We start from the raw sequence: 24,550 nt of genomic DNA on the forward strand, positions 1-24,550 counted from the left end.
AAAAAGGCACAAATGACCAAAGACATTAAAATATAAAATCTAGAAGACATAAAAGATGTTATAAAGTAACATCTTGAGTGAATAAGATGGACAGTCAAAAGCCAATGAAAATTTTTGTTTAGTTTTAGTTTTTAGAGCAAATTTTAAAAAAAATCATGCTGTCATCAGCATAAAAACATATTTATTTGTGTTTCATAAAGATGTTGTCCAAGGGAAGCAGACAGTGTGGTTATGTTTTCGTACAGCAGCGACTTCAGAGAATCCGACCCTTTAAACCCAATGAGAGCAGACCTGCACCATGTAACCACATCCAACACCACAAGCAGCCTGACAAAGACCGAGACCATCCAACCCAACAACACCAAGAGCTGCAAGTCCAGATTTCTGTTTCAAACTTCGTATCGTGTTATTTTGTAACGCTGTTTACAATTTAATTCAGCTCTATTCCATTTTTTGTTTTTGTTGCATCGCTTCAATTCACAACAGACATCATCTCGAGACACTTCAATAAACAACTTATTCCGATTCAGTCACACACACACACACCCACGCACGCACACACACACACACACACACACACACGTTCCACCTGATCTTAGTTCAACAGTGCTTTATTTGCTTGACTTCGCTGCCGGTGTTTGTTAACAGATGCGTATTTTGTTGTTATCCACTGTTCTGTTCTTTGCTTTCACCAGAACTTGTGTTTGTGGCATCATTTGTAGAAAACCTCGTGCCACATCCCTTCTTCCCGGGTTCATCGGAGTTTATGCCTTGCAGCAACTTTGAGTTTCACTTTATCTGCTTGCTTGTCTCTAAAGGAAGGGTGCAGAAAAGCAATCAGAAAAGCAATGGATATTGGTGTTACAAAAGCCACCAATATCCAGGTTTTCAAAGTAAAATTCTCATGTTTTTTTTTTTCATTTATTTATTTATTCAACTTCTCTATGTCAACCCAAATCCGGTGACATTGTCCGTACTCTTACAGCACTTTAATATTTTCTACTTTATGATTCACACATGGAGTTCCTGTCCATGCACACTTTGGCCCCCATGTATAAAACATAAAGCATTAAGTCCTATTATAACATCAAAGCAGGCCACGTGACACGTGATCTTTTACTGCTTCTCTCTCTCTCTCTTTATCTCAGCTCCTACGTCTCCCAGATAGAGTCATGTTGGTTTCTGTAATGGGTGATTTTATGATTTACCAGGCAGAGGGGTGTTAGAGGTCAGTTTAATGTATAACACGGGTGACTGGCTTACTGACTGCATGTGTTTATCAAGTGACAATGTGATGAGATCACGGCAGTAAAAACGAAAAGAAAAAAAACATAATCTACCACTCCCTCTGTCTCCGGTATTTTTTCTGGCACAGATCAAGTGGTTTCCAGTAAGCTACGTGCAACACACAGACCTGGCAGCTTGCCAGCCTACCTGCTCGACAGGTATGTTGACTTTGTGGGAGGAGAAGTTGCTCTCACCTCTTTCAGTGTGTGTCAGAGTTGCTAAGTAGAGTGGTTAGATAATTAACCCATCCAACGTGGACGATTAGAAAACATCTAATAAGTCAACTTCTAAAGTTTGAAAAGGCTGTAAAGAGAGAACAGAGTCGTAAATGTTCACGTTTAAGATTTTTTTAATCAGCAGATCATCAATTGTTGCTTTGAGTTTGTCAGAGAACATGTTGGATCTGATTGGATTCTTGCCGTTTTGCTTACATCTCAGCAGACAGTGAATTTTAACCGGGACGAAATAGGTTATCTCCTTCAGGCTTTACAATATGGCTCTCATTGAAGTTATTGAGAGTCATATTGTGATCCCAAAGGTGCAATATGACACTATAGATAAACAAGGGCAGCGAAGTGATAGGGCTGTCAGATGCGTCGCCCCACGGCCAGCAGGTTTCTGGTGCATGACTTCGACTGCAGGCCCGTGTGTCTGCATGCTCGTCCTGTGACTGCAAAAAAATGTTTTATGGAAAGCAAATAAGTGACTAATTTAATTTCATCACAATGCATTTAAACCAGCAGCGGTTAGGAGGTCGTACGGCGTTGGTAAATTGTAAATCTGCCGTATCAATAGCGTCAGAAGAACAAAGATTTTGCTTAGACTCACCTACTAGGTCAGGCGTATCTGCCCAAACTGAAGCTCCACCCAATGTGTTTTTGCAATGTGTTGTCATGCAACAGTAAGATAAAATAAATAAAAACTATTTTGTTGTAGTTAGTGTAGTCACAGAGACCATGATGAGGCTTACAGTAATATCTTTAAGAGTGTTGAAAATGTGAATTCAGAAACCAAACTTTTACATTTTGGTTCATCTGAGGTTGGCAAAGCTGAGCCACAGTATTTAAAAAGATACATGTCTCTAGATAATGTTTTGTTATGACAGTCCTGCCAAAGTGGTAGCTAAGTCACAGTTATTAGCTCACGAAGACAATATATTCTGCTTTTTGAGACTGGAGTGTGACTGGCTAAAGCTGATGAGATGGACATTTATAATGCAGTGTTTTGTGTTATCTTAAAGGAGACTCTCTTGACTTTAATGTAATTTTCATCAGAGTCAGGTGGTCACAGCCTGTTAAAATAATAATAATAATAATAATAATAATAATAATAATAATAATAACACACAGTTTTCCCATTTTTCATCTAAGCTAAACTAGATACATTTCTTTTTACCCCAGTGGTATTCAGTGACATCAGGGACATGAGAGTTAACAACATATAACTTTTCAAAAATGATGGTTAAGCTTTCCCACGTTGAGATGGACTGAAAAAAAAATGGTGTGGTTCATGGACTAATTCAGATTTAAACCCACATGAGTCTCTTCAGTCATCCTGCTCCCTTCCTACAGAAAAACAGTGAAAACAGCCTGAAAAGGAAAAGTTTCCTCCTTTTAAACAAGATTACTGCAGAATTTATTACTGACTGGTCAGTTATATATTTGCAAATACAACCTGTATGTATCAACCGTGGTTCTGAACGGCTAATCTAAATTGTGGCTCGTTCAAGGTTCTGATGTTAAAGGTGTTTTTATGGGCAACTTTATTACTCCTTTCTCACTAACGCGTATTCTACTAACATGCTAAGGACTATTTTGCATGACACATTGGACATTTTTATTTGCCCAGTTAATGATTATCCAGCACATACTGTATGGCTTAAAAAAGGTTTTACTGCAAAGCACATCAAGCTGTTGAAAGGAATCAGTGAAATTTGTATTAAAATGTTCAATTTAAGGAGAGAAGCCCAAAATAAGTTCGGTTCAGTTTACGTATATGTTGCTAATTCACAATGCATGTCATCTTTAGCCACTTTACAAACAACTCATTTCATTTCGGTCACACACATTCCCAGTGATCCTCGTTATCAAATAGTGCAATAAGCTCAGATCATTATTCAATTAGTTAAAAATATTTCTAAGGAAACCCAGCAGATTGCATCACATCATTGACTTGCAGCATTCACTCCTCCTGGACGAACACGTTGTGTTGCTTCATTGACTTTACAGCAATCCCTCATACCGAGCATGCATGTAGCGACAGTGGAAAGGAAAAACTCCCCTCTAACAGGAAGAAACCTCCAGCAGAACCAGAACCAGAACCTGGCTCAGAGCAAGCATCTGTCTGCCACAACCGACTGGAGGTTTGAGAAAACAGAGCAGATACACAATAAAAGAAACAAAGAAACTGATGGAGTATTTTCTGTGTTAATAAAAAGTAAAAAATTAATAACGTTTAGTTGTGCACCTTCCTCCAGGAAGATGCAACAGCCAAGAGGAACTCCAGACCTGGTGTAGCTTCTGTGTACAGAAAAACAACTGAAAACATAGTAGCAGCATCCTAAGTTTATACCAGCAGAGCTACAGAGATGGCTCAGGGTCACCTAACAGCTCAGAAAGACACATGAAAGAGGCAGAACCCAACTCTGACTGAACTCTATCAGTATGAATTTCAAAACATTGCTTCCATCAGTCATAATGGGAAAGGATAGTATCGGGTGGAGAGATGGCCCAGAGGCAGATTTAAAGAGAAGGAAAAGCCAATTAGCAGCGCCACAGTAACAGCTGACGGCGTAACTGTGGAACATCATCTGTGCTGTCCAGATGTTGAGCTGTTATGGTCAAACCAAACGCATTTTGAGCATCAGGCACATCTGGTTTACATTCAAAGTCTATGTGGAGCATTGGACGCATTGGACGCCTGACGCTCAAAACTCATTTGGTGTGAATGCACCACTAACATGTCACAGCAGTAATGAGGCTGTAACATTCTCAGTCTTCTCAGTCTTCAGTCAGAGGCCTCTTCAAATCGGTTGCAAGACTGACCGCTGCTGAGATCCTTCCTGCACACAGTGGCTCTTAGAAGATATTTGGGTGAACTGAATTATGGCATCATTCAACTTCCCTTTGGTTCTAATAAAGTAACTCTCAACTGAATGGAGCTGAATTTAAATATAATGTATTCTTCAGATTAAAATTCACATGACTAAATGCTGCCAACTATTTAAATTTATCTTTTCTTTCCTGCCAAAAATGAAAGGAAAATAAAAAAAGTATTTATTTATACCTCTAATATTTTTAGAGGTGTAAATATGCATGGTCTGAGTTTTATGTGTGTGTGGTTTATGTGAGGGGCATAATGAAAGGAACATCTGGTAAATCTACATGAGGTCAAAAGAAAAAACAAATTGACTGATTAGCATTTAAACAATGTGGTTTATTTCTCACATCCACCAATACAGAGATTGACGAGTGAAACATTTCTTATGTGAAAAAAACTCTAATCATAAAATCCGTAAACTACATAGTAGGATTACTCATCTGTTATTCTTTAATAAACATTGTGAGAACACGCTTTACACACTTTATAACAAGTCATACAGATAGGTAGAACATAAGGTAAATGTTGACGTGACAAAAACATCACCTACATTTATTTCTTTCTGTTCTGTCTTTAATTTGTGCTTTCCAAATCTCACATTCAGAGCCACAATTGAGTTTCGTATGTCAACTGAACTATGACAGAACAATAAAGAAAATTAGATATTTCCAGCGTCAGTTATTTATACCCATGTACCACAGCAAAAACTTTAAGCACAGAGATTAGAAGGTCATGAATTTACAATAAAAAAAACACACTATATGCAAATTACAGCGAATATTGAACAACTGTTACTTTGTTTACAAAGGCTCAAAAACATCAGCAGAACTATGTCTAAAGTTTCTGTAACGAGGATGAAAATATAAAACACATGAAACATTAATATTGGTTCATAAAACCTACTGGAGCCAAACACAATGGCTTACATTTTCTTCAACACCTTCCCGTAAGAGGAAGTTTCGTCTTTTAAAGTTTCAGATAGTAACGACTTTTTTCCCCAGCCAGGCAAAAAACAGGCTTTTCTGGTTCCTAAACTTCTGCGCTGGTCGGCTTCGTGATCTCTATCTGCTCAGAGACTGACGCCTCCGATACCGCTGCCAATCTCCTCAGTCTTCCACCCACTGGAATTCTTTCCGAACTTGTACACAAGTCTTCTGCCATCGACCCGCTCCAAAATCTCTCTCTTGTAGTAATACCTGCAAGTAGAGACATATCACCTTAGGGATTCCAACGGCCTGTACGAGAAGAAAATGTTCTAAAGCAACCACTAGTGTTCTAATGGTGATGATGATACTCTGATGTTGGAAAATAATTCCCTGAATTGACGTGCTATGGCAATCTGCTTCTCATAAAATATGTATTTATCTTGGCTTTTTGGTCCTGAGGAGTCATTGTTGCCAATATGCATAACTATAAACCAATAAAGTTTAGTTTATAGGGTTCAAACAAAGGATTTAAACCTTACTTTACAAACTTCATCTGTGCACAGTTAAGTCATGCAACACAGTAGTAGCCATCCTCTTTTTTGTTTTTTTGTTTTTTTGCTGTGCCAGCCCAAAACTTTTACTCGTCCCAGTCAGGCCACCCCTTTGAAGAAACCTCCAGTGCACCCGTATTTAACAAATTAAATCTGGGTTTTGTTCCGTGGTTTACGAATGCAAATTCATATTTGAGAAAATGAACACATTTTATGTTTTTAGACTCATTGAGCAGGGACTCCTTTTTTATTGGGCAGCTCAGAGAAAAAAAAATCCCTTCATAATGAGCTCTGGGTTTGCTGTGTGCAGCAGGAACTCACCTCATGGCCCGGCTCAGTTTCTCGTAGGTCATGCTGGTGTTCTTCTTCTTCTGACCCCACATCTGGGCGACGGCCTCGGACTTGAGGAACTTGAACACCCCCTCCCGACGGTCCTCCCATTTCATCAGGCCCTGGTTCTTCTCGGGGTGGATGAGGATGTCTCTGATGAACTCCCACAGGTGGGTGCCACGAGGTGCTGCAAAGGAAGGAAACAATCAGCTCGCTGTTTCCAGGTGTGGAAAGTGTTAGCATGAACACGCAAATGTAAAGGCGATCTTGACCCGAGGAGAAAAACTACTCGTAATGTAGAAAGCATACCATGTTTGTTTTTCTTTGGGTTGTCGTATATGCTGCTGCTGTGTCCACGGTTGACTTTAGGAGGTCGCCCTCGGGGTCTCTTGATGCGACAGTCTCCGTCTTCGGTTTTGATGTGGACCTCTGTCAACACAGCAATTCGTTTACCATGCCGAACCTCGACTGTACCGTAAGACCAGAATGCTAAACCAAGCGTGCCTGAATACTCACTTGACACTGGGTAGAACTCAGGGTCTGATTCGCTGCTGCCAGACTCTGGTGAGCTCATGAATCTAAACTTGCCACCTGAACACACATCATACACGTTTGAGAAAAGAAATGTCTTGATACGCTGAACTTTAAAAAACGTTGACAAGACGATAGCGGTATACTAACTGTTGGCCGAGGAGCTGCATTCACTGTCAGATGGATTGTCAGAAAGGTAATCGGTGTCGTCCAGAGTTGTCAGGGACTCCATAGTGAATCTGGTCAAATCATAACCATCGCGGTAGGCAAAGTTTCTCTTTATCTCAGTTTCTTCACCTGTGTGGTAGATGGATGTGTTATTCCAAGTTTTCTCTAACATTATAAACTTGTGCTATCTACATAAATAAATATCAAAATATACCATGGCCAATTTTGAGCGTGGTCAGCAAAGGGAAGCTCAGGTTGTCCAGGAAGTTATCAAGAAGTTGACATGTCTCACTTAGTTCTGGTCCAGAGAGACTCTGCAGTTCTGGAAAGAAAAAAAGAAGAATTTGTTAGGTTTTTACCATCTCTGAAGATGGACTGATGATTGATTGCATGCAGACAGATTGATATCTGTGGATTTGAAAAATAAAACGATACATTTTAGAGATTTAGTTTACCATATTTGGTCTTGTACTCTTCCAAGCTCTGGTAAAGATGTGGGCCGAGCTGCGGGCCAAAAACGGCAGTCATCTCTTCCTGGTTCATGCGGCAGAGGTTTGGGCCGTCAATGGAGCAGAAGTCCAGACTCAGGGTGCTGGCATCAAACTTGGTTCTCTCCACATGGTCGCTGATCCACTCTAGAACATGCTCTGCCGTCCATTGGTGAGGGCTGATCTGTTTGTACCAGTGGCCTGAGGAACGAGAGCCATTTATTACCTGATTGGGCAATTAAGGTGATGTTCTTCTGACAAAAGTGCTAATATTTTTTTTTTTTAAATCAAATCAGTCTGTCTTGATTTCCCGTCTCCAGTAAAGTTCAAAGCCAAACAAAAACTCTGCTTGAAACATCCTCTTTTTGAGTTTTTTTTCCGAGCACATCTACATTTTCTGGTGTTTTATCCACGAAACAATACAAGAGTGAAACAACACCTCGCTTAGGGATCAGTCAAGGTCAGACAAACATAGCCAGCCCAGTTGACCAAGCAGGAGGTCACAGCATTTCTCTGCTTTGAGCGTCGAGTTCAGTTAAACATTGACAGTTCGGTTAATCATTAGCGCAATTAGGTCAAAGCAAAGTGACCTCATGGTTTGGTTATCTTAAGTCAGGATCATGTGGCTCATGAACAAGAAGAATAGTACTCTACTATATTACCATCACTGTACAGGATGTAGATTTTGATGACAAACAGGAGCTTCTAAACTTCTTGATAGTTTTCTGGTGTCAATTTCAGTGGAGCCCAAACATTATTCATACACCTTGGAGATTTAGACTTAAAGTAAAACATAAATATTTCATCAAAATATCTCATTTGATTGGAAGTAGTAATAATTTGAATGTGTGGGAGATCAATGCATCACACTCAGTCAGAAACAAACTTCAAACAAAAGTCTAGTTCTCCACATTTGGGTTTAAGTGGAGGTCCCAGGTTGACCTGAAACAAACAAGGTAAACCGCCTCGACGTCAGACGGACGATCCTCTTACCTCTCGTGTTGTAACTTCTGCTCTCCAGAGTGTGGATGGTGGGCAGCGCATGGAGCTGCTGTGGGGGGATGTCGGGTAAGCCAGTCTGATACATCGTCAGGTTGGCGTTAGTCAAGATGCTGCTGAGGCACGGCGACGACATCGAGTCTCTGAGCGACATCAAGAAGTTACAAATCAGTTATTCTGAACATTTTCTTTCAAAAGTAAAATTTTTCACATTGTTGCAACTTTAAATGTGAGCGTCTCCTCTACATGAATTGTATTAAATAATTCTTTGGAGTCATTTACCTCTTTCAGCACAAAGCCACTGTATGGTTAAAAAAAAAATGATTCAAAACTATCCCACTTTAATTTGTGTGTCGTCTCTTCGGTCTTTGTTCCTTTCTGTTCTTTATAAGGTTCCTGTCTCCAAGGCAAAAAAGCGCTTTCAGTTGGAAGTCAACATGTTTATATCCCCGAGGAGGAGTGGGGGATGGAGAGGTAAATTCAGGGGAATTCCACCTGAGGGTGGCCACACCTCCATCCCTCCTACGCTTTCCAGAGAACTCGACTAACAAAACTCACCTGTCCTGTTTTCCTTTCTAAGCTTTACCGTCTCTTACCCATCATCACTGAAGATTAGATTAAAGTTCTTGCCTGACAGATTCAGTTACTGTAAATTGATCTGCTTTGCCTAACTGGATTCCTTTAGCTAGACCACAAACAACAGTGCCATAACAAAATAAGATCTCAGGCATTTTATCACGGATCATTTGCATGTTTTTTTATCAAGAAAATGTCATTTTCACTTGTAATAATCCAGTTGGACTTTGTGACTTAATGGTATGTTTTTCTTGTTGTCCATTGGAATACATCCACAGAAAGGAGGAAGTAGGCTGAGTTAAACCTTAAATAGAGACTCTGACAATGACAGATTGAAGATGAACATGTGGGCAGGTATTTTTATCAGTTTCACCAGACGATGTGCAAGAGAGATGAGCAAACCTTACCGAGACTGTTTTCTTGTCTAATTTGTTCACTTAAGACCTGGGATTACATGCAGTTACTTATCGTTGCAAATAGCACAAATATACGTCATATTTGAGAATATATGTGTAAACGCCTACATGTAATCATGCACACACACCTTCACACAAAAACGAATAGTCATCCTTGAGATCTCAACTCTCACTCAGTTAGCCCCTACTGCGTGCTAAAGGCTGCGGCGATAACCCAAAGAAAAGGTGCAGAGTACAACGACTGGCTCATTTTTCTGTTTCAGTTTCCGTGGCATGTTTGAACTGAATGACTTAAATAATTGCACTGGTCATGCATTTTACCGTGGCAAGGTGCGGGCAGATAACATTTACAGTCACGCCATCATGTGGATCAATCTAGGTCACCCTGCAATGCCTGACAATATCAACAAGTTTTCTGCCTGTGGAGCGACACTGTTATTTTAAACCAGGCAGTAAAAACATGCCATGAAGCTCATTCTGCTCTCCGTAGCTCAGAGAACAGACTTTAAAATGCTGTTTATAAGTCGCTGAACGGCTTAGCACCAGGTCTTCTTCTGGTCTGCTCTGCATCCCCAGAACCAGAACCAAATGAGGAGAAGCAGCATTCAGCTTCTATGCACCACAAATCTGGAACAAACTTCTAGAAAACTGCAAAACAGTCAAAACACTGAGTTCCTTTAAATCTAGACGGAAAACCCATCTGTTAACAGTTGCTTTTTAACCATAATAAATTAAACATTGACCAACATTTTGATGTGTAATGATGGCACTTGGAAAAATGTGATGTTTCAATTGTCGATTTTTGTGTTTTTATGATGTAAAGCTCTTTGAAATGCTGAAATGTGCCACACAATTAAACTTGATTGATTGAACTTGATTATTTTGTTTGCCATTTTGCACCTAAGATGTTGCAAATAATAAATCCCATCAATGGAGCTTTTTTCCACACCACTTGAAATCTCTTTTAAACAAACAAACCTTTATGAAGTACTTGCAGACTATATTTAATCTATCATTTTCACAAATATCAAAAAGGTTTGGTTTTATGAAGAAATGTACCTTTTATGATGAAAAACAGTCTTGATAGTGCTCTCCACAATCAGTCAGGTTTTAGGACTGATTGGAGAGGATTTCTTTGGGTTAACACCACAGCTTGAGACCTCAGAAAGTTTTGAATAATATAAACTTGTCTGAACAGTGTCCTTAGATCTTTCACTATGGCTTTTATTAAAAATCACATACATTCTAATACTAAATCAGCTTATTACCGTCTTAAAACTATTGCCAAAATAAAAGGTTTCCTGTCAAAACATGTCAGAAAAACTGGTCCATTTTATGTAAATTAGATCACAGTAATGGTTTCCTTTATTCAGAAATAAAAAAATAGCTTCTGGATCAGCTAATCCAGAAGCTATTTATTTATTTATTTATTTATTTATTTTTTGCTACAGCCAATCCAGAAACAAGGTCATAAGAATCATATCACACCTGTTGTAAAAGCACTGTACTGACTCCATTTGTCAAAAATAAATAAAAAATATATATATTATTTTTAAAAAAGCACTGAATGTTATTGAAATGAAATACTTCTATGCCTGCCGGGTAGAAACCGTGTAGACGCCGTTAGTCTTCAGCTGGGTTTGAAAGCTGGGTTTCTGAACTGCTGTGCTGAAAACATTTTTGTTTTGAACAGAATGAATCTGCCCTGGCAGCTTCAACACCTTCATGGTCCTTATCTGCTGCGTCTTTGGTCAACAAACACACAAAACGTAGAGTTCGTCCAGAGAGGATAAGTCAGGAGAGGCCGGCAACAGAAGGCCGACTTTATAATTGTCTTTATGTTCATCACTGCACCCAGATTGGGGGCCTGATTGCTAGTTTCTAGCTGTAACAGCTGCAGGTGCGTACTGACTCTAGATTATTCCTCTTAAAATCCAAAGATAATCACTCCAGGTTTGTTTCTATTCATCTGAAGAAAGTTATAGTACATCCAAGTATTGATTTCTTCAGTGAATCTACTCAGTGCTTGCTTGTCACCAGGCAACATTGTAATGTAGAGCTGTGTATCCTGCATACTAATGGCAACTAATATTACTACTTGTTGTAATCTGAACTAGGGTTAGAGTTAGGGGTTAGGGTTAGGGGGTAAGGGTAAGGTTTAGGGGTTAGGGTTAGGATTTTTTTTTTTCTTGATGGGCCTAAGATGGAGCCTTGGGGAACCCTGCATGTATTTTTTGTCTGCTGTGATGAGAAGTTACCTGCTGACCCAAAGAAGTCCTGGTTCTTTACATAAGTTTGGAACCAGTCAGCTGCTGTGCCAGAGGGTCCAACACAGTTCTCCAGTCCATGGTCAACAAGTGACCATGCTGCACTGAGGTCCAACAAAACCACCACCACAGCTTGTGTTCAGATGCATGTCATTGAACAGAGTGCTTGCTCATTATTGGGAAGCTATTTAAGTGCAGAAAAACTTTTTCCAACACTTGATGATATGGAAGGTTGGAGATTGGCTCATCATTTTTCAATAGAAACTTGTCCAGACTGTCCTTTTGTAGCAGTAGTTAGCTAGTTAGTTAGTAGTAGATAGTTGTTGTTTTAAAGCCTGATAAGAGAGATGAGTTCAGTATTTTAATCAGTTCAGATGCATTGACAGGCAAAAGTTTGATTTACAGCATCTGAATAGTAAATCAGACATGTGGGGCGAAGTGGATAGACACATCCATCAACAGTCTGTTTGTTTGTGTTAGAAAATGCTGTTGATTTGTAAGTCATGACAGATTCTTGGACATCAGATCTGACCATTCCAGTTCGCCCTGTTTCTCCTTATGACTGCCTTTTTTGTTTTTTGTTGCAGAGTTTTAAATATTTGACTCAGTGGTTTTCTGCATCAGTCCATCCATCCATTTATGCAACACACTTATCCTTGTGGGATCTGCACCCATAATGGATAAAAGTAAGCCCCGCTGGGGAGCATATGTCTATTTTAATTGATTAAAAATATTATGAAGTAAATGTAGTTTAAACATTGTAGCCATATTTAGTAAGGCCAACACTAACTGTTGTTACACTGCAAAAATACAGAATCTTAGTAGTTTTCTTTTAGTTTTTAGTGCAAACCTCTTAGTACACTTGAAATAAGACAAAACTAACTTACAAATAACATTTCAGCAAGAAATATGAGCTTGTTTTAAGTCATTTATTCCTTAATATTAATGAGAAACTGTATGTTCTACTTGTTCCATTGGCAGATTATTTGTCTTATATAACAAGATATTTTCCCAATGTTTTTAGTGAAATAATCTGCCAATGGAAATGGAACTTTTTCATCAATATTAAGGAATTATTTACTTAAAACAAGCTCCTATATCTTGCTGAGAAGTTAATTATAAGTTAGTTTTCTCTTATTTCAAGTGTATTAAGATATTTGCACTGGAAACTATATTGAAAATACTTGCTAAGATTTTGTGTTTTTGCAGCAAAAGGTGACATTTACTCACTTAAATCATAATTTGCAAAGTTCAGCTGACTTTCAGGTTTTGTCTGGCTAGCTTGTCAAACTCAGTCAGATATGTACCTGTGATTAAGACATTAACTGCTCAGCTCAGCACTTCAAGAATTTACTTGAAGTGCTTTCATTAGCTGCAAAAGGAATGAAGTTCATACCAGTTTGTTTAAACAGCTTCATAACTTTACAGTTTTTGCTATCCAGCAACTTTTACTGACAGTTCATCTGCAGAACTTCAGGTCGTAAATGATCCCACATTATTTGGTTTGCTACTGTTGAATAGTTAAGAAATCACAGTAAATCAGTACAAAGGAAACTACAAGGTGCAATTTTATAGATATGGACAAGTTTCTGAATGCAGAAACTCAGTGTAATATTTCTGTGTTGTTGAGGATAGTAAATATCTAGAGTATATAACATTTTAATTAAACACAATGTCAACTTTTGGGAATATTTATACACAATGATTTCTGATTTATTTTTTTTCTTCAATCCTGAGGATAAAAATGAAGAAGCATTGTACTTTTGATGTAAAGCGACACTATGCTTTTAAGACAGCAACACTTAAAGAGGGAATACATCAGAAGTGTTGGATTTATATGTTGTTAAGAGTATTTGCTCTAAAACACCTAACATGCTAATCATTAATGAGTCTGTAGGTAAATAAGTCAGTTTGTCAGGATCTGGTGTATCTGCTAAACAATGGGTGGCTGTTTATGTCTGAAGCCAAGAAAGAGGCAACTTTGTGGTTAAACTAGAATAAGTTATTTTTCGATTAACCTTAAAATATCCGATGAAGTTTCTAAAGCAAGAATTCTTGAAAATCATGTTTTCTCTTGAACGTTGACTGAGTAAACACAAAGTTACTGAAAGTGGTTCCATTTTTGTTGATTAAATAAAAGCAATTGAATTAAGTTTAAACTCCTGGGCAAATTAATATATTGTGTTTTACATAAATAAGAATTGTGCGCGGAAAGAATCCACTGTTTCTATCGTTATGTTGAAGTCATTGAAACCTTGACAATACTGCTACTGAATTCAGTTCAGTTCAAGTTCAGTAAACTGAGAAGTCAGAAAAGACTGCAGCTTTATGTGGCAGTGCCATTGATGGTACAGTGAACCATATGTTGTGGGGATAAGTGGGCCTATTTTCTCCTTTTTGCCCATTGCGTTGTCTTGCGTCAGTAACAGCCAGTGAAACTGTACTTTTGCTGAATCTCATAACAGCAATTATGCCCAGTTTCCACCTGTGCTGGAAGAATGCAGCCCAACTGGTTTTTACTCTCTGTAGTGCCAAGATACTGGAGTGTCTTGGAGACAACAGAAAATTCATTTCATCACTTCTCATCACACAACATTTCTATTGTCCACCAGAATTATTATGTAAGGCGGGGACTTTCCACAAACATTTGTGGGGCATTTAGAAAACCAGAGTAAGAAAAGAGTCATGATTTTAAGACGGGGAAGTTATGTTTGGATTCTGAACACCCTGAAGTATAACGTCGCTTTATAGTTTTTTGAACACTGAAGTGCTTTGGGAATTTCTGCCCTTCGTGCTACATGTGCAAAAATCAAGAAACGTTGGAAGTACTCTGTGCTTTGTCATACCTCAACTAAACACCTCCAAATACATCAAGAGCTAATATGTTGCATTGTTTCCAAGCAATGAAACCTCTTGCTAACAATGCATCACTGTGAGTGTTTTACCTTGAAGTTCTGACTAAGTAAAATGTAAATGCCCTGGACCAGAAAAAGATGCCTGTGTGTGTTAGGGCTCTAATTTACAAGGGTTCTTCGATTCCAGAACCTGAGCAGGGAGGGAGTCACGTACACTAAGTGCAACATTTCTGAATGACCAGGAAGCTGTCAATCAATTGCACATTCCTTCAACTCATTATTTTTTTTCTAACCCTTCTTGCCAGCTGTGAAGCAGCTCATCAACTTCTGGTGTCTGTGGAATGCAGGAACCTTAAACGTTTCTATCACAACTTCACCAACTTCCAAAGTGCACAGAAAGGGTCTGGTGAGCTGAAGACTCCTGGTAGGAAACAGTTTCATTTGCAGACCAAGGTCCAGGGTTACGAAGCTACAGCCAAAATGGTGATCATGTGCTAATGCAGCCGTTTCCTCATGCTTCCAGTGTAAGTGGAGACTTCAGCTCATCAGACTGCAGGAGTCTGGCAAGATGACAACAACTGTGTTTTTAATAATTAACTGTCACAATCCAGAAGCATTGTGATACATAACATTTTGTGGTAAGCTCGGCACCATCTCCTCTATCACTAAATGTTGTGTACATTAATGGGATACATTATTTACATACACATCTTTCAGTCCAGTTTCGGTGCTCACCACAGTAATGAGACTGCTCTGGTCAACATTTTCAATGATTGCCACATAAATACAGACTGTGGAACCTCCTGACACTGCAGACCAAAGTACTGAAGTGACTGGAGAACTGGGTTGCACTTTCTGGTGAAGTACTTGACTGGTTTGAGTCTTACTGAAAGGACAAGGATTTATTTGTGCCAGTATGTAAGTTTTCAACAGAGCAGACAAAAACCACATGTGGGGTTCCCCATGGCTCTGTCCTGTGGCCCCTCTTGTTTAATTTGGTTATTTGTATATTTAACGATGCCCATTAGTTTCCACCGTAGTAGAGATTATTCTTCCTGTTGTGGTCCACACACCAAACACTGCAATAAAATTTAATTGGAAACATTACAAAAAAGACATAACACCATTCCTTAAGACAAACAAAATTAAAATAAACTCAAAATTCAGATCAACTGTTTCAACAACTTACAAACATTATGTAAAGACGTAGCAAAATACCTTACCACACAAGCTATTTCAACTATTAGAACTATATTACAAACAAAGGTAAGTACAATTATTTAATTTAATTATTTCATTTGTTTAATATCTACATTGTCCTGCTAGCTCAGATTAGACCAAATCACAAGATAAGTTACATAGTTATGCAGATGATGTACAACTCTACTTAGTGTCACCAGGTGTTTATGAACCCATTCAAGTGTTGAGTAGATAAATTGAAGGAAATCAATGCATGAATGTGCCAAAACAACTAAAGATAAACTAAGTGTTCTTTGTTGAATTAATTACTGAGACAGTCTTCACCAGTCTGTCTAACAAGACAATCTAGATGTAGGATGCTGCTGCCTGCATCCAGCTCTAAAGTCCTTGCACTGTTATCTGTTGTCATATGAACCTTGCAGACCACTCAGGTCTTCTGGTTTTAGTCTACTCTGCATCTCCAGAATCAGAACCAAACATGGAAAAGCAGATTTTCTGTTTCCAGACTCCACTAATCTGGAACAAACTTCCAGAAAATGGCAATATTGAAACACTGAATTCTTTTAAAATACGTCTAAATGCAGATTTCTTTATAGTTGCCTTCAGTTAATACTAACTGGAACCATTTTTGTCTGTCTTTAGCATTTCTTTACGCTTGTTTATTATGCCAGTGTAATGTTTTGTGTACAGTCGTGTCCTGGAAACGACTGTGACCAAATCAATTGTCAAGATGCAGAAGACTCAAACAATCATGTGCTGCCTTTAGGGTCAGAGGTCAGGATTTTGCTTGTGCAAATACTTTCTCTGTTCAATTCACTGAGATGCACACAGTTTCCCGGAGACAGAAAGTTAAACATTCAGTGCATTTATATTTTGGACAATGTGAAACAAAATTTAAATGTTTGGTTCTGAAGAAAGGTGCTTTGATCTCTACACCTACATTTCTTTGCCTCGTGTTGAACTCAACCCATGCTGCTGCTCAGAGTCTGTTGGTGTTTGGAGGGATTGTTGATGCCTGTGGCAGCCTTCAGAATGGTCACCGAGGCACATATCAGTCTGTATCAGAGTACAGACTGATACATGCCTTTTTAAAAGGGAGCAAATCCTTTTTAAAAAGATTTGCTCCCCTCCTTAGAATTTTTTTTTAACTCTAACAGTCTTGATTACTCCAAAGAGGCTCCATATCATTTCTTTATTTAGCAGATCACATATCTCTGAAGATCTGCAAACATTCCTGTCATATCGTATCATAGCTTTGTACTGACACCTAATGGCCACAGACAACAACATCCGCTTCATTTACGTTTTTAAATAAAGGATTTACCACATTTGCGTCCTGATGCAGGTTTCCAGATCTATGCTGATGACGTTGTTTATGTAGCTGGTAAGTTTACAGTTATATCTGTTTCATCACAGCTGTCTCTGTGTCTCACAGTGAATCTAAACATAACTGTCATTTTTCTCCTTTTTCATAGGGTTTATTAATTAGTCTCAGTAATTCTAATGGAAAGGTTTAGTGGACAAATTACTGAACAAGCCTCAGAAGTAACACATATTGGTGTCATTTTGGAGTTTCATTTAATATTTGACAAATGTGTCAAGATGTTGAGTAGAGCAGAACCTCACAGTCCTTCACGATTACATTTGCCTTTTCATGCCGCAAATGTTTTCATGCATTTAGTGATGTTTATTCTCATATAAAGTGCCGTGTCCCTGTCGGTCACAAGCAGCACCTACAACAATCAGGGTGGAATATAATCAGGTGATTAGGATGCCTGTTTGATCACATTGCAGTCATGTTCTTAACAAAGTGAGCCTGATGAACCTTGAAAATAATACGTTAAGTTTTCCTACCAATTTTAAGCAACTTGAAGGAATTGCCTTTTGTTTGTAAAGTTTTGGTTGGAATGTGCAACGGGTGAATATTCCCACAGTCACTTTTTTTTAGTTAATCGTCGTTATTTTTCTAGAAGTCAGTTTTAATTTCCTATTAAAGGGAGCTTTGGTGTAATTTGTTGTCAGAAAAGTTTTGTTGTTTATCAATGATTTGTAAAAGAAACAAAAAGGGCAAAGCACCTAAGGGGTGAGTAGTTTGTATAGGCACTGTACTTGTTAGATTTGGTAATGGGACAGTAGTGATAAAGGAAGGTGCGTTTAAATCCTCAACATTTTATTGATTGATGAATGAGGAAAGAAAAACTAATGAAATTACTCAACTTACTGTAAAACATACTGGACTGAACAAGTCATATTATAAATTATGTAAATATCAAACTAAGCTATGTTGTTATTGCAATCAGCCAAAACAACATACATAGCTCATGTAACACAATTTATTGAAATGCAATATATGCATTACAATAAAACAAAATGTGGAGACCAAGTTAATGTATAAATATTAAGTCACTTTTAAAACTTATTTGTTTACTTAGTAATTCAATAAGTGCATTTGTAGTCCAGACATTGGTAGAATTATTATATTACAAGTGGATAATTTCATAATGTTTTATTGTAAATACCGGTAAGTGTTTTATTAGAAGTTTGTATGTTTTGTACCTTAATTGGCCGCTTCGCAATTTATGCAAATGAGGCGTGCCGCGCTGGAGAGTTAACGAAGGATGGAGAGAGAAGAGAAGGGAAGGCGCCGCAAGTAGATCGACAGAGCCACACGGGTTTTCAACCGTAGTTTTTATTTGTGGAGGTTATAAGAACCAATTGCTCTTGTAAAAGAATTACGCAAAAACTGTGATTTTTTTTCCCCATCTTTACTTCGGAGCGCTGTGAAGTTTTAATTTTGTCCTCCCTAAACACACGAGTGAAATTTGAAAAATTAACCTTGTGGCAACACACAACATATTTAAAAAAAGAACTGTGGAAGGTCTCGCTAAGTGTGTACAGCCAAATAGATTATTATTATCTTTTTCTTTCTTTTTTTTCGAATAGTTACAATATTTACAAATCAAGTGTACAAAAAGAATCGGAGATTTTCTCTCTTTTTTCTTTTATTTATTTATTTATTTGTTTGTTTGTTTGTTTGTTTGTTTGTTTGTTTGTTTGTTTATTTATTATTTGGGGTTTTTTTTCCCCACATCCCTCACTCCAGACCAGTGGGTGGCGAGAATTCACATATCGGCTTTTGCACTGTCAAGAAGAAGAAGAAGAAGGAAAAAAGACGACGAAGAAGAAGAGTATTGTCGTCGTGTAACACTGCGTATTTGTTTTCCAATATTTATTAGACCCTTTTTCGGTTATCGGGCTCTTTTAGCACAGCTAGCTGTTTTCTGTATATAATGACGTCTAAGTGAAACGTATTGCCGTGACAGACTCACGGGTATTTAGCTAAAAACAAGCTAACAGCAGGAGTTAGCAGGAGTTGCGCATCAGTACCTCTTTCAGCTGATCCAAAATGTACACTCTGTTGTCTGGATTATACAAGTACATGTTTCAGAAGGACGAATACTGCGTGTTGATCCTGGGTCTGGATAATGCAGGAAAGACGGTATGTTGTCTGCCGTCAGTGGCGTCTTCCTGACGTTTACTTCTTGTTTTTCTTCCTCTATGTTATTGTGTGGTTGTAAAAAGTGCAAAGAGAAGATCCTATTTTGGTTTATTTTGGTGGAGCTTCAATTAAAACCAAGTCTTCTAACTCTGTATTAAACAGAACATATTTATTTATAGTTGTATTAATTTCTTAGCATTTGGTGGATTTATTTAATGTGATCAACCGTTTTGGATTTCCTTCCACAAGTTTTTCACAACAGTTTGCAGGAATCTTTTGGCCCATTCCTCCGAAAATGGAGGTGTCTGTTCTGAACTGCATTTGCAAACTGTAAGCTGCCTCTTATGTCGCTGTTGGAAAAATTGCTTCTTCTTTTCTGAGTGGCATTTCGGCCATTGATGTTTGTACAGAAACTGGACTTTAAACACTGTAGTACCAGTTTTAGCCATCAGCTTCATCAGGTTTTTAGCTTCTCTTCACTCATCTCACACTAAAACTTATTTGTTTCAGGGACCCAGAACAGGTTCCATGTCCCTCGGAACGGATACAAACTCACAACATCACACATCCTCCACAGTGCTTAGTAGTTGGATTTCACTTAATAATGAAGAATTTTTAGCGATGTTGCTCCAAAAGATCTGATTGCTATACAGATAGCATCTAAAAGCTGTTTTGGAGATTTGGTAACCACAAGAAGCCACTCGTTTACCTTGTTTACCATCCTCGTCACGAAGCAAGACAAACTTTTTGTCATAGTTGCAGTTATTTTACACATCTTCAGCATTGTTCTGATTAGTTTGGTCAGAAACCTGTCAGATCTGCTGTAGAGTTGCAGCTTGTATGTCCGTTATGATCCAGAGAACCAACTGTTGCTCTCTCTCTGTCTGCAGACCTTTCTGGAACAGACCAAGACTAAGTTCAGTAAAAACTACAAGGGGATGAATCTGTCCAAAGTCACAACAACAGTTGGGTTAAACAGTAAGTTGATATTTAAATCGTGTTTCGAAGGTTCCTGAAACCATGCAGATTTGTTTGTCCTAATTCAGATACGTGTGCCTGTTATCCAGACTTCTGTAGTTACAAACAGAAGCTGCTTGAAATTGTTCTCCTGTGTCGGAGTATTTCTCACGGATCTTTCTCTTCTCTTCGCAGTTGGTACCATCGACGTCGGCAAGGCTCGCCTAATGTTCTGGGATCTGGGCGGTCAGGAGGAGCTGCAGTCTCTCTGGGACAAAGTATGCTACAAATGAAGCACCAGCAATATGAATTCTCTGTTAGGGGTTGGCATTTATCATATCATGAAAAATAAGAATTTTGATTTAACGTTGTCACAATAAATTACAGTAAAAAAAAATCAAAACTGACAGTATTGTTGGGAACGGTATTGTTACTATTTTCTGTGCTGTTTGTTCCATGAGAGCGTTTCTATTGTACATCTACAGTAAATGTTTCGGTAGAATATTTCAGGGAAAAGAAATGTTTGAATTGTTAAGTACTTTTTAAAACTGTTTTCAAATTTGATCCCAATAAACAGCCAAAGGTTAGGATGTAGTGAACCCAGGATCCAGTGTGTTGATTTGAGTTTTTTGCTCGTACAGAACTGCCTGTAAAACATTCTGTTGTTGGAAAAACTACCTTTTCTTTCGTGCTGTAGTACTACGCAGAGTCTCACGGAGTCATCTATGTGATTGATTCAACTGATGAAGAGCGCCTTTCAGAGTCAAAGGAAGCCTTTGGTAAGTTCTGTTTTGATTTTATGGCAAAAAGTCAAATCACTTTATTGTAGTGAAAAGATAAATAACCGTTTAGACCTACATGAATTGTATCAGGATTGTTTTCCAGAGAAAATGATCTGCAGTGAGGCGTTAGAAGGCGTTCCACTCCTCATTCTTGTCAACAAGCAGGATGTACCGGTACAGTAACCCTTCATTACTCCGATATTCATGTTCATATTCACACAGAGACGTGGGGCAAATTCACAAAGGTCTCTGCAGTTTGATATATAAACATCTGAAAAATTACAACCATGGTGAATACCTTGGAAATATCAAACAGCAGCATTGTTTGTGTTCGTTTCAAATTGGGTTAACCGATTTCCCTAAGGAGATTGGCAATCGACTAACATTTACAAGTGAAACTGATCTTATAACCCACCAGGTCACATCTGCACCTGTGCAGTTAGCAACAGTTACCCCACTGTTACCGACTCAGTGACTTGGTCGCTATATTTAAGGACTTTTCAGAGAACAAATTCGGTATCGGCCAAAATTGTAATCAGGTCTTTTAAAGGCCCGACCTCACAAAGACACTCTGTGAGGAAACTGCAATCTGCTCACCACCAATTTCAAACATTAGCTGTGTTTCCATTACCCATAAAGCTGCACAAATCCACTTAATGGAAACACAGCAATTTTGAAAAAAAAAATAATAATTAAAATTTTCAGCTGGGTTCACCAGAGCTGTCGTAGCAACAGTTCATAAAAAGTTGATGGCTGAGACGATGAACGCTGAATTCTGAATATATCTCATATAACTGTTTACATTTGTCACTGCCATGAGTTTTAATCACTTATCATGTGAACAAGCTCATTCATGTGTTAATGTCTTATTTAATGGAAACGCTGCAACTGTGCAATTATGAAATTTTTTTTGTGACATTAGCAGAATATAGACAAAGATTTGTGCACATTTGTAAAGGAAATGATGCAGCTACTGTAAAAGTATCACTGTTGAGAACAGGTGGTGATTTTGACTAAGAAGAACAAAAAAGGAACAAAACTAACTTTTGACACTCCTGACTTTACATAGAGATGGCAGCGATGTTATCAAAGCAGAAATGAATCTTCTTTTCCTCTGGGTCTGATGGTTTCTGAGCTTTTTTTTATTCAGAATAATAATCTTATGATATTTGGCTTTAGTGAACATTGATTTTTCTTTTTTCTCTTTGTCCATTTTGACTTGTTAAAAATGGCAAATAAAATATCTACAGTATTAGACAAACCAGGAAAGAGTTTGTGAGTGTAGTACTTTGCCCTCGTGTTGCTTTTGACGGTTGTCATGTGTATTTTTTCTCTTCTCAGAGTTGTTTGTCGGTTCCAGACATCAAAACAGCCTTCAGTGACTCGGCACCGAAGATCGGCAAAAGAGACTGCTTAGTGCAGCCCTGCACTGCCCTCACAGGGTACAAATACCTCTGGGCTGTAGCGCTGTGTTTCAGCAGACAATATAAAGAGTTATTTGTGTTTTTGGCACTTAATAAATGTGTGAAGGATAATACTTGTAGCTTGTTGAATGCACATTTTGAGTGTATTTAATGTTTGGACTGTTGGCACATGACAAGGGCATCCTCACTGCCTAAACGAAAACAGAAATCACTCCTTTCACCACAAACATTAACAATGTATATTGTTTAAAGAGACAAGTGGATGTAGTAGATGCACTTTATATACACCAAATAAAAAACACCTATTTACTTTTTCTCACAGTCTTAAGTTAAACCAGATAAAGCTTCTCTTGTTTTAGGTAGTTGGAAATAATTTTGGAAATTCTAAGTGCCAGAATAATAAGAGGCGGAAAATGTCAGACACATATTTATCAACATCTTTCAGATTCAGAAAATTCAGTTCAACATCAGTTTGAGACACTTTATGAAAAAAAAAAAATCCACCTGTTGCTGATTCTTCCCTCGTTGTGCTGCAGGGACGGAGTGAACGAAGGCATTCAGTGGATGGTGAAGTGTGTGGTGAGGAACATTCACCGGCCGCCCAGGCAGAAGGACATCACCTAAAACATGGCTAACCCCACATATTCTGGACGTTGGCTGAGTTTTTGGACATTCCATGTGACCCCTGGAGTTGATGACATTCTGATTTTTTTCTAGTTTTACACTAGTTGGAAGTTTTTTTCTCTTTGGACTCTTGTTACAGTGTGACTGTACAGGTTGATTTTGCACTGTGAACTTGGGGTGATACATTTTTTAGAGATCAGTAGCGGACTGCTCAGTCAGTTGAGCCTCACTGACAGCAAGGAAACATTGATATGTCACTTCTCTTATAAATACAAGTTTTCATTACTTTAGTCGGGTCCTTAAATTCATTTTTCCTTTATTTACAGATTTAGACGTGTCTGGCCATGAAGTTCAACATTTAATATCTGTTATATCCAAAAAGGTCACAACATATTTGAGGACGCGGGTTAAAAATGAGTGTTCAAACATTATTTTTATTTAAATACTTTTTCTTGAAAGTCTGATTTGTTCAGCTGCTTTTAACTTTCTGTGAAGAAAAAGAGAAAAATATAAACCTTTACTCCCCATGTCGAAGCACAACCACCCTCCCCAAAGGGCATGATTCTCGCTTCAGGTGAGAGAGGTCCCAGATTCAAATCCCGGACGAGCCCCCATAAATATGTTGTGTCCCAAAAAAGAGCACAACATATTTCAGGACACAGGGTCAAAAATGAGGGTTCAAACTTTCTTTTTGTTTAAATACTTTATCTTGAAAGTCTCTTTTGCTCATGCTCTACTGCATGTAAACAGAGTGCTTAAAAGGTTACGTACTGTGTATTCATTCAAGCAAACAATCAAATGCATTTATCATTTTATTCTTTATATGAAATTGTGCAACAAAATATGATGGTGTTTCTCTGAAACTACATCAGGTTACTGTGGGGGGGAACAAGTGGATCAAAGACCATATGAGTGTAATGATGGTTCAGCTGTGGGAAATGTAAAACTTGTGGGAGCTGCAGAATAATTCAGATGATTAGAGTCAAATGTGTTTTATTATCTTTCCGTACAAAAGATACAATCAAAAATTAACAGTATTAAAGTTTACACATTTGCACACTTGAAATAGACATAAAGTCATTATGTGAAAGCTGCAGGTTGGTATGAGCATGTGACATTGACTTTCTCTCCATCTGTGGAGCAACACTTCCCTCTAGTGGCCAAAGTATTCCTTCACGTCAGCATTGGTCGGACAGGTTGCAGTGTCACAGACAGAATTACTTCAGTATGTCTGCTTAAAGCTGTAGCTTTTATTAAAAGAAAAAAAAGGTTACATTTTTACAATATAAAATGTTCACAGTGCAGTGGATGTATCTTCTGTTTAGTAGCTGTGATGCAGGAAGGCTGAACATGGGGTTTGATAAGCTGATTAACATTTCATTATTTACAAGGAATCAGTGGGATTGGACTGTAGCAGTAGGATACTGACACCTCCAGGGAGAAAGAAGATATTTACATCAATAATAAAGATCAGAAATGTGAAGAAGGGCCCTCCACAATGGTGTACATCAGTGAAGACATGCCTTCCGACTGCAGGGTGCAAGGTAAAAAAAAAAAAGAAGTTGTTTAGG

The 24,550-nt window shown here is 38.2% G+C and overlaps 2 protein-coding genes and 1 long non-coding RNA gene across 4 annotated transcripts in view; 2 read left to right on the forward strand and 1 right to left on the reverse strand.

Moving 5' to 3' along the window:
- The window catches only part of LOC107838391 (uncharacterized), a 23,445-nt gene extending 14,897 nt beyond the window's left edge, over positions 1-8,548 (forward strand). Inside the window, exon 3 of the long non-coding RNA XR_001664446.1 lies at positions 8,538-8,548. This is a non-coding gene — a long non-coding RNA (uncharacterized LOC107838391). The remainder of the gene's footprint in view (positions 1-8,537) is intronic.
- On the reverse strand, positions 4,694-8,838 carry elf3 (E74-like factor 3 (ets domain transcription factor, epithelial-specific)). The gene is made up of 9 exons (XM_007569837.2): positions 8,662-8,838; positions 8,374-8,522; positions 7,348-7,581; positions 7,107-7,214; positions 6,875-7,021; positions 6,710-6,784; positions 6,503-6,622; positions 6,185-6,380; positions 4,694-5,582 (listed from the first exon to the last, which is right to left on the reverse strand). The coding sequence occupies exons 2-9, from the start codon at positions 8,513-8,515 to the stop codon at positions 5,456-5,458; spliced, it is 1,149 nt and encodes a 382-aa protein (XP_007569899.1). The 5' UTR covers positions 8,516-8,522; positions 8,662-8,838; the 3' UTR covers positions 4,694-5,455.
- A 9,984-nt stretch (positions 8,839-18,822) lies between these two features.
- Positions 18,823-23,393, forward strand: arfrp1 (ADP-ribosylation factor related protein 1). Of its 2 annotated transcripts, XM_007569838.2 has the most exons (7): positions 18,828-19,192; positions 20,083-20,170; positions 20,345-20,427; positions 20,847-20,928; positions 21,035-21,105; positions 22,273-22,373; positions 22,892-23,393. In XM_007569838.2, exons 1-7 carry the CDS (start codon positions 19,100-19,102, stop codon positions 22,977-22,979), a joined length of 606 nt encoding a protein of 201 aa, XP_007569900.1. In that variant the 5' UTR covers positions 18,828-19,099; the 3' UTR covers positions 22,980-23,393. The 2 variants fall into 2 exon arrangements, 1 of the variants encoding a protein (XP_007569900.1); XR_001664447.1 differs by lacking the exon at positions 22,892-23,393 and having other exon boundaries at positions 18,823-19,192; positions 21,022-21,105; positions 22,273-22,361.
- The last annotated feature ends 1,157 nt before the right edge of the window (positions 23,394-24,550 follow it).

This window comes from Poecilia formosa, unplaced genomic scaffold (genome assembly GCF_000485575.1).
Source record: "Poecilia formosa unplaced genomic scaffold, Poecilia_formosa-5.1.2 Scaffold247, whole genome shotgun sequence".
NCBI lineage: Eukaryota > Metazoa > Chordata > Actinopteri > Cyprinodontiformes > Poeciliidae > Poecilia > Poecilia formosa.

Bases quoted from the DNA above. Each gene is read 5' to 3' on its own strand.
- elf3 (XM_007569837.2), bottom strand. From the start codon at position 8,515: ATGTCGTCGCCGTGCCTCAGCAGCATCTTGACTAACGCCAACCTGACG. The intron at 6,623-6,709 runs GTGAGTATTCAG...CTGTGTTGACAG, and splicing joins TGAGTTCTACCCAGTGTCAA to AGGTCCACATCAAAACCGAA. The intron at 5,583-6,184 runs GTGAGTTCCTGC...CTCTACTTGCAG, and splicing joins AAACTGAGCCGGGCCATGAG to GTATTACTACAAGAGAGAGA.
- arfrp1 (XM_007569838.2), top strand. From the start codon at position 19,100: ATGTACACTCTGTTGTCTGGATTATACAAGTACATGTTTCAGAAGGAC. The intron at 20,428-20,846 runs GTATGCTACAAA...TTCGTGCTGTAG, and splicing joins TGCAGTCTCTCTGGGACAAA to TACTACGCAGAGTCTCACGG. The intron at 22,374-22,891 runs GTACAAATACCT...GTTGTGCTGCAG, and splicing joins CCCTGCACTGCCCTCACAGG to GGACGGAGTGAACGAAGGCA.